The sequence below is a fragment of the Microplitis demolitor genome, chromosome 4 (genome assembly GCF_026212275.2).
Source record: "Microplitis demolitor isolate Queensland-Clemson2020A chromosome 4, iyMicDemo2.1a, whole genome shotgun sequence".
Lineage (NCBI taxonomy): Eukaryota > Metazoa > Arthropoda > Insecta > Hymenoptera > Braconidae > Microplitis > Microplitis demolitor.
Window position 1 is genome coordinate 16642165 of NC_068548.1, and position 9753 is coordinate 16651917.

At 33.6% G+C, this 9753-nt stretch overlaps 1 protein-coding gene across 1 annotated transcript; it reads right to left on the bottom strand.

Moving 5' to 3' along the window:
• Positions 1–235: 235 nt before the first annotated feature.
• On the bottom strand, positions 236–5429 carry LOC103571488 (neuroligin-1). Its single transcript, XM_008549662.2, has 6 exons — positions 4073–5429; positions 3024–3170; positions 2491–2933; positions 2276–2422; positions 1768–2189; positions 236–1679 (listed from the first exon to the last, which is right to left on the bottom strand). Exons 1-6 carry the CDS (start codon positions 4611–4613, stop codon positions 560–562), a joined length of 2820 nt encoding a protein of 939 aa, XP_008547884.1. The 5' UTR covers positions 4614–5429; the 3' UTR covers positions 236–559.
• Between the last annotated feature and the right edge of the window lie 4324 nt (positions 5430–9753).

The following is a 9753-nucleotide window of genomic DNA, read 5'->3' on the forward strand; positions in this document are numbered from 1 at the left end:
ACCCGTCAGAAATTCAATAACAGAAATAATTATTAATTTTTGGTAATGATATACTAGAAATTTCAATTTGTTTTTTTAATAAGTCAATTGTTGAATTTTCAATTTTAATTTTATTAAAAAAAAAAAAAAACATTTTCTTTTTTATTTTGAAACAATAAAAAACATTACCAAGATTCAAAAATTATTTCATCTCTGAGTTTTTCATAAGTTTTTAAGGGTTTTTTTTTTTTTTTATAATATGCAGTAATGTGTTCTAACAAAATGCTATTATATATCCTTATAGTGTTTATATCAATCTATATAACGTGCATTTGTTATAACACGGCAGTTGTAAAGTCATTTGATATAAATATTTGTAAGCGTTCCACAATGAAAAATAACTTAATTAGTACAACAAATTGATAATTTTCTTGAAAAATACCACAAGTCCAATTCCTCGGTTATTGGAAAATTCCACACGGCATTGACATCAAATGCAAATAACATTCAATAGTTTATATCTCTACCCTGAGATGGAAAATGTCATCAAATCCATTATATTAATAAATGTATAATTTTATTACACTGAAATTTCCTGAATTTGCACACGCTTTTTAGCACTACCTGGTGTTCCAGGTTGTCGCAGAATTCCCGAACAAACATTAGGTGCAGGTACCTTGGGCGGTGGAGGTGGATCAGGTAAAAATTCATCATCATCGTCATCATCAACTATACCTTGATCATGTGGTTCTAATTGATTATTTTGTGCTGCAACATCAACACACGGTGAAGGCGTACGACTACGATTAATACCAGGACTTTTGCTTATAGCGTAGGACGGTGGATCTAAAGACATTCGTTTACCTCCACCAGGTGGTGGTGAACATTGAAACTCTTGTAATTGTAGTTCGAGTTCTTGTGCAAGTTTATGTTTGTGAATTGAAGGACTTGATGAAATAGATGAGTCATTGAGGACAAACGAAGACAACCGTGATAATTTTCCACTAGCACTTATTGACTCAAGTCCGGAACATCCAGCTTCAAGTAGTCGTTCTTTTTTTTTGTGTTCGGCAAAGCCCAAGGATATTGATGAATTTGTAGACGCCGCAGCAGCAGCTGCTGCATTGCGATCTCGCTGATGATAAATTCCAGCGAATATGAGAATATTTAGTAATAACAGAAATATGCCAACAGCAATCGTAACAGTTAATGCTGTTGTATAACTTTGATAATGATTTGATGCAAATTTACGCAGAAGATTATTAGGTCCTGGTGATAATTTAGGTAGTGGTTGTTGAGTAGAACGAGTAGGTACCACTGTACTCATAGGCATAACTGAAATATTGGGAGCACACTCTGTACTTTCGATAGGTTTTGAAGATATGGAAGCTTCTGTCGGCATAGGTATGGAAAGTGGAGGTGGTGGAAGTGGCAGAGCCATTGTCTGAGGTCGTACCGCACCCTCATAAAGACTTGGGCTTTCTGCCAGATGATGATGACGCATACTGATCTCGTAACCTGGCCGATGCAACTGCGGCAAAAGATTGAGCCACAATGACATCTTGTGACCACGATAGTGAGGATGCATTTCTGTTACTTTGCTGACTTCTAAATAGAGCTGATTTATCGAGTCATAAGAATCCCAAAAAGGTGAATTTTTCGTGAATTTTTCATTAGTCGGATTCCCTTCATTAGGATCTCTAAAAAAACCAAAATAAATAAATAAAAAGATATATTATGTAAAATTAAAAAAAAATTTCGCTTTAAAAATAAATTTAATTAACATACCCTCTACGTACAAAATTTGCGATGTAACGTACAAGCATACGTGAAATACTTTCGTCTTCAATGGTGTAGTTAACAGAGTATAGCCAACGACTTGGCTCATTTCTAAGGAGTGGTATACCCAAAAGAAATGGAAGTTCATCTCCCCGTTGACTTGGATGATCACCAGGTTGAAAGTGAAAGAGATAACCTCGTCCACCAGACGCTGAATGTAATAATGCTAATCTAAGAAGTGGAGCAGCAACTTGCCCATCTCCCAACAAAGATAATAAACTTTCTCTAATTGCACTAGGGCTCTGTTCATCTTTATCCCAATCGGTATATTCATTTTTCAGAGTTGAATAAATTTCATGAAGATGATAACGGTAAGTATTTCGAACGTATGTTCTTAGAATCCGGTCTCTTCTAGTTGCATTGATACCATTCTAAAATAATTTATCATTAAAATTGCTAAAGATAAAATATTTATTATAAATAATTATTTATAATAAATAAAAAAATTTCAACTTACTTTTAAATCATCTTCACTTAAATCCAACCATGCTTCGCATGATGTTAATCCCATAAGAAGATCTCGATTTCCTAACGCAGCAAATTCACTGCCTGGTCCTGGTACCAATGGCAAAATACCAGCTGATGAAGCAGTAGGTTGTGTTACCTTAATAAAATTAACTTTAGTATACATGGAAGTATGATAAAAATAGATTTTTTTTTAATTTTTCATACCTGAGAACCCAATGGTAATACAGTTCCATCCATAAAAGGTGCAAATCCTGATGTGAATCTTGGGGTATCAAGATTCACATTAAGTAATTCTTCAATACTCCTTAATCGTAAACATATAGCAATATCATCAGTTTCAACATCACCGAGACATCCAGTTTGCTCAGCAACTCGTCGTTTAATTGTGATAGGATCTCGTTGTATCGCCCATGGCGATAAAGCAGAACCACCTAAGAGTATAACTCTTTCAACGAGTTCTTTAGCCATGGGCGATACTGCTAGAAAATTAGCTAACGCTGCTCCAGTTCCTAATCCTAGAATACTTAAACGTTCGGGATCACCACCAAAAGCTTCAACATTTTCATGAAGCCAATGAAGGCCCGCAACAAGATCCATGAGACCATAATTACCTTGGGCACTTCCTTTCGTACCAGTTTTAAGGAAACCTATTATCAAATTTTTAGATTAGAAAAAAAAAAAAAATTTTTTTTCTTTTGCAATCCATTATTATTAATTGTATATATTGAACAGCATACCCAAGACACCTAGACGAAAGTTAATTGATACTACGATGATGCGGCCATGAGCGGCCAAGGCAGTACCATCCAAAGGATTACCCGCTCCCCACGAGTAAGAATCCCCATGAATAAGAAGCAAAGTTGGCAGCAATTCTGTGCTACTGCCTGAAAATTTATTATTTTATATTCTAAGACTTTTTATATATTTTAATTCATAGGTCATTCACTCAAACTAAGGCATAATTTTGAAGGGGCAAAAGTGAAAAGAAAGGAGACTGAGAAAGTGGCAAGGTTTCCACATGTTGAAAACAAATCCTGATGATGTTTATTTGGTTAATAGGGTTAACAGCCAAACTCCAAGATTCACTATATTACCACAATTAGATTATATATTTAAAAAAAATGTATTGAATTTGTTATCTATCATATGCATTTCGTCGTATTATTAATGGTGCTGAAGATGATTAAAAAGCAGTTGAAGAATCGTCGATTTTACGTGAAACCACCTCACTCCCGCGGTGCTTGCAGGTTTTATATCGTAGCATCGAATCAACTACAATGCACTACGGAATTGAAGTGGCAACGCGTTACGAATGGCTTGTAGTTTTCCGTCCCATATAAATACATATCTTGCTGATGCTTTCGGTATTCGATAGTCTTTTCTTGGTCTCAACTCTATGACTCGTTTGATATCATTCATGCAAAATTCTATAGATTAGTAAGTAAGAGAAGAAACGAACAAAACGAACACGAAGAAGAAAACAGAAGAAGAAGAGAGAAATACTGATTCAGACCAAAGGATTGTGATAACACAGGACAGCATTCAGCCGTCACCAAACTCAGTCAATGTATTATAATATATGTTAGAAATTTTATTTAACGTTTCTTTTTTTCTACATTTGCGTTATTTTTTATTTATTTTTTTTTTTTTATTATACATACATATTTTACTGTATTGTGCTTTCATTTATAATCTGTATCACATGCTTCTTTTTACTTTTATTTGTAAAAAAGTTAAAAAATAAACAACTTGTAAAATTTGTATTAATTTAAAGAAATTAACTTACCGTGGAGTGGCCGTGGAACGTACAGATTGAGGTATAAGCAATCCTCGCTTTGATTAGTAAGTAAAGGTATAATATTATCGAAGTAAGCACGTCTGCGACGAGGCAGATTTGGCTCCAAACCTGGTATTTTCTGTGGACACGCAGGAGGTAACGTATCCGCAAGTTTAGTACCTCTCCATTGAGTTGGTGTAACGGGTGGCATATAACGAAGCGCACCCAACGGTGGCGTAGCATACGGTACACCAAGATAAGCTTCGACACCTTCAACAGACATGGAACGGGCAACGATGCCGCGCAATGTTCCATAACGAGTTCTGACTTGACGCGAGCTATACTTGAGCTGCTGTTGATGTGAGGTGCCGGGTGCTGTAAGAGCATCACAACTTCGCATTGTCCACAACAATCCCACTGCAACGAGAAGAAGCGTTGCATTTCTAGTATTTCCTCGTCTTTCTTTTTGGTGTGAAATAGTTTCACCACGTCGACGCTTTTTTTTTTCCCCAAGATTCTCGAGAATCGTACAGGAGGGGCGCGTCCGCATCGCGTCACGCCGCCGCGGGCTGGCCCCACCGGGCACCGCATCTGTAAGAACCTCTCCCTGCTTTTGCTTTTTGTCTTGTCGTCTTGGTCTCCAACAATGATTCTTCGTTTGGTTTCTTCTTTTGACTTCTTGCTCGTTTTGCTGGTGGCGGCACCCGACGCCGCGCCACCGTACTTGATTTTTCTCGACGATGATGCTTCAAGTAGTCTTTCTTCTCCTCAGTCCAATAATTACACTCATACGCGAATGATTCTTCTATTATCACTTGCTGCAAGCACCAACGACGATCCCACTGCAATGGCAAGCGAGTCGACCTCGTGCTCACTGTGGTAACTTCGTTTAGCCAGCTCAGTTCCATCATCTAAAAAAGTCCGCCAGTATGACACTTCTCCAGTCCACGTTGACTTCACCAACATTGACACTTGCACCTGCTGCACCAACCACCCTGTAAGATCTATACACTTACACTCCCTCATCAGTTCTTCATTAATATTTATATTAAATTTAAATTTTGTTATCATTAATTTTTTTTCACGCTATAAATTTTTCTTTTCCTTTTCTTCATAACTCATTCTTGATTCTCCCTCTGGGGGTATCTAATAGTTGTCGATTGCATGGTTCTATCCATTTTTAAAGATAGTACTTTTTGAATACTGTACGGTAATATTAACAAAAATATTTTTGATCCGACAGAAGAGCAAGACAGGAAGATTAGTGAGCTCCAGAGATACACCGACGACTAACCATCCGTGAGGTATATGCCGATTACTTATACCACAGCTTACTGAGTAACTTTGCGCGTTCTCCCATTGAATATATGCGTATCATGACGGTCCCGGGCAGTACTGCCGCTACCGCGAAAACGCTCGCGCCTCATCTTTCTCCAGTATTCAAGGATGAAACGACACACGACGGCGCCGACGCTGACGCCGGGTTTTACCCCCGGCTGTATTCTACTAAGCACCCCCGCGACGATCGATAGCTCCACAGCAACCCTCGACAACCCTGGTCGTTTCATCACTCCTCTCTTTCCCTCTTTACTTTTTTCGATCCTCCCACGCTTTCTCTTTCTCTAGTCTTAACTTCCATTACCACCACACTCGTTATTCTTCTGTCCTCCTGATGAACTATCATACTCCCCTCCCTCTCTCATCTTATCCACTACGTAGAAAAAATAGCCATCTCTAAATTTTTCTATTTATTTATTTTTAAAAAATTTTTTTCTATTTATTTTAATCTCACAGGGATACAAAGAGTCTCGACTCTTCAATTCTGGCATGCGTTCGGAGCGATCTTTGGAAGTTAGCCAATCTCTCTCTCGTTTTCCGCCGACTGCTCAGATTGACAGCAATCTAGAAATTATTAAAAGTTTCAATCCATCGTTATAATTTGAGGTAGAAGATCCATACACCATTGAAAGAAAAAAGCCTAGGTCCAGGAGAGTTAAAACCTCATCGATCGTCAGCAAAAGCTTCTTAGTATTTCTTTAGATAATGGGCAAATATTTAAGTTCTTACAAGGATGTAAAATAAAAAACTAAAAAATTCTAATTTCCAGATTTTCTTTATTCATCCCATTTATTTTAAAAAATTTTTCGTTCCTATATTGGCGTAGCCATGATTAAAAAATATGATTTGAAATAATTTGAAACGAAATTATATTAAATAAATCCAAATACTCGAATAATTTTAAATCATTTCTTTTATAGACATTTAACGTTGTAAACCATTTGAAATCATATTTCTTAATCAGGAAGATTTACGAAATTTTTTAGTTTTTTGTTTCTAATAACTATATAATATAGAAGTGTAAAAAATATTTAAAAAATGTTAAAACGTATTTTGATTAAATAAACAAACAATATGATAACATTTACTATATTTTTTTGATAAAGTTGAAAATAAGCGAACTATTTACTATAGTATATGTCATTTAACATAACTTTTTATATTGCTAATATTATCAATACTCAAATCAGAATTTAATCGATTAGATGTAAAACTTTAAATAATACAGTTATAAAAACAGAATGTATAAAATAATATTTTATTAATTGTATCAGCTCGAATAAGATACACATAGTTTTTTATAATATTAAATAACTTATGGTTCTATTCTGGAATCTGACGGTGTAATTTAAATATTTGCACATACAAAAAACTTATCGCAGGTTTCATGAAAAAAAAAGTAATCTCATATATTACAAATACCAGTATTTATAGAATCCAAAGACAATTTATTGCTAAAGAGCAGAATTTCAAAGAAATGCAGATTAGCTTCATTATTGGATATCACGAGCCAACAGTTTGCAACAGATTACAGTTGTTTAATGGTACGTAACAAAAAAAAATCTGGACAACAGTTGACCCTGCGGGCCAGTCCCAATATTCTCCACTGTTTTTGAGCTTTTCAAGCTCGAAAACATTATTGTAAATACATTTTCGAGCTTTTCGAGTTTGAAAATACTCTTGAAAACGTTTGTTTTGTTTTTAAGCTCTTGAAGCTCAAAAAAATTTATGTATTGCATTAAAGTATTAAAATTAAAAAAATCTCAAATAGTTGATAATATGAATCTTTCAATTTTTGCGTATGATTGTTTTTAACAAAACGCATCAGTTTAGGCTAAACTAAATGTATAAGTAATTACGGTAAAGAGTGAAAGGAGTTTTGAATTAGATCATGACTTCGAAATATGAAATATCCTAAAAAAGATTAGAGAACAGTAAGTTTTTTAATGTTTTATTGACGATAGATTCTCAGCTAACGGACCGATTGCAATAAATTATGCATTGAATAAAAGAGACTTTGAAGGTTGGCATCTGGTGTAATTTTCGAAACAATTAGTACGTATTATGAGGTGCCTAGGAAAAATTGTTATTTTTAAAATTTTTCGGCATCGACATCTCTCGAATGAATAAACTGAATTTGTTGTTCGATACAGTTATCGTCAGGTTTTATCGAGTTCTAGAGTTGATATAATTGGAAAATTGATTTCTTCAGTCATCTTAAAGATATTTGAGAAAAATTGTTTTTGCAGATTTTTTTTGCCAACGATACCCCTCGAGTAAATCAACCGATTGCGATGATGCTTCCAGCAATCGATGCTCTTTTTTAAGCTGTAAAGCTAATTTAATTTTTATATTTATCGATAAAGTTGTTTCAGAGATATTCGAAAAAAAGTGATTTTTACCATTTCTTTCTTCAACGACCATTTCTCTCGAACGAATTGAGCGATTGATATAGTTCTTGCGGCAATCGGCGCGTTTCATTGAGTTCTAGAGCTGATTAGGTTTTAGAATCGATTCATTGAGTCGTTTCTGAGAAATTTCGCAAAAACTAAATAAAATTTTTTTTTATATTTCTTAATTATTTCAGAGTCTATTTAATTGAATGATCTGAAATTTACAGGAAAGTTGATGGTTAACAAGCTCTATCCATTGCTGCAAGAATCATTCAAATTGGGTAATTAATTAAAAATTTATAAAGAGGCCACATACATACATACACACACATACAGACATCCTGAAAATAGTCAGAATAGCTCCTTAGGTCCTTGAAACGTCGGCATGTAATGAAAATTCGATTTTCGCAAATCGGGTTGAAAACAATAAATTACTGAATTTTTTGAAAATCGTTGATTTTTATAGCGGGAAACATGGAAAAACAATCGTTTGTGATTTGATAGTATCATTTATTTAATTATTCATATTTGTAGATTATGAAAGGCCACCCATTATTTTGTTGTATATTATAAACAATCTCCATTAAGAAATTAAAAATATATTTACTTAGATATCTAATTCATTAATTGAAAATAATATATTGAAATTATTTTTATAATACTTATCAATATTGAATAAATTTAATTAAACTAAAGTCATAAGTAAAAAAAAGTAAAAAAAAAAAATAGCAATGAGCTCAACAAACAAATTTCAAGTACTATCGTTTTAAGTGAAGTCAAAAGCATAGAACGGATCAATTTTTATAACCACCTGTTGCACTTGTGAAATCGACAGGGATCAACTCACAAGTCCTTGTCGTAGGATCATCGAGAAAGTCATGTTTATCAGAAATCCACTTTACAGTATAGCTGTTATCACTTTTTTTTCACATTCAAAGCTGAAATAAAAAAAAATAAAAAATGAAAATATTTTTTCAGTTATTCTGTCAACGTCAGATGATGTTTACAAACGTTCATGAATCATTCAAAAGACAGAGATTCCATTCTGTCTATTTTGTTGACACAACTTTACGCAAAGACAAGGTCTGATCACCCACGAGAATTGCCGCTAGTGTCTTTATTTTACGTTTCTTTTCTTTTTGCGACCCCTTCGAATAGAAAAGAAAACGTATTCATCTTCAAAGAAAGTAGCAGGATTTTCCCTAGGGTTCATCATTGCTAGTTTCCATGAACAAAATAACTTTCTATTCATACGTTGGACGTCCTATTAACAAGACCAAAAGCTTGTATTAGACTTTGCAAGATTAAAATAATATACCTCATGATATCTGTAAATATTTAAAAGGCAATACCACACGATAAATGAAAAGATCTTCATTTCATTCACTCTTTACTTCTATTCAGTCTTCAATTTTCTTTTCTTTTTTTTTTTTATTCAGGCATAGAGTAGACACTATTCCAAATCGTTTAGTTCTCTTTCATTCGTTAAAAGTCACTTAAATTTACAAAACTTTTGTTAACTTTTCTGCATTATACTCATCTTTATATTCCTTGAATTCCAAAATTTCTTAGATGATATCTTGAATCATGTATTTACTTTAATTGTTCGCATTTCGCTTATGATAAACTAAAATTCTATTTTTTGTAGCTGTTGAAACTAATAATGAATACCTTTTGAAATATTCTTTAAATGTTCAACAAAATGAATGTGATGGATTATATAAAATATTTAAAAGTGTAAAGTATTTTTGTCAATATAATTGTATTTGAACATTATATTGAAATTATTTTACATGATATAACTGTTATATTGTAATTTAGAAACTGCAGAATAATTTATTCAAACATAAAATAACTAACCCAAAAATGGAAAATTTTCAAAAAGCTACAAATTGAGTAAAAATGGTTGTTTCAAATTATACAAAGAGCATTTATTATGATTCCATGCATTTTAATCTC

Excerpts from the sequence above, each read along its gene's own strand:
- LOC103571488 (XM_008549662.2), bottom strand. The coding sequence starts at position 4,613 with ATGCGGACGCGCCCCTCCTGTACGATTCTCGAGAATCTTGGGGAAAAA. Across the intron at positions 2,934-3,023 it reads CTTTCGTCTAGGTGTCTTGG|GTTTCCTTAAAACTGGTACG; the intron begins GTATGCTGTTCA and ends ATTTGATAATAG. Across the intron at positions 2,423-2,490 it reads TATTACCATTGGGTTCTCAG|GTAACACAACCTACTGCTTC; the intron begins GTATGAAAAATT and ends AATTTTATTAAG.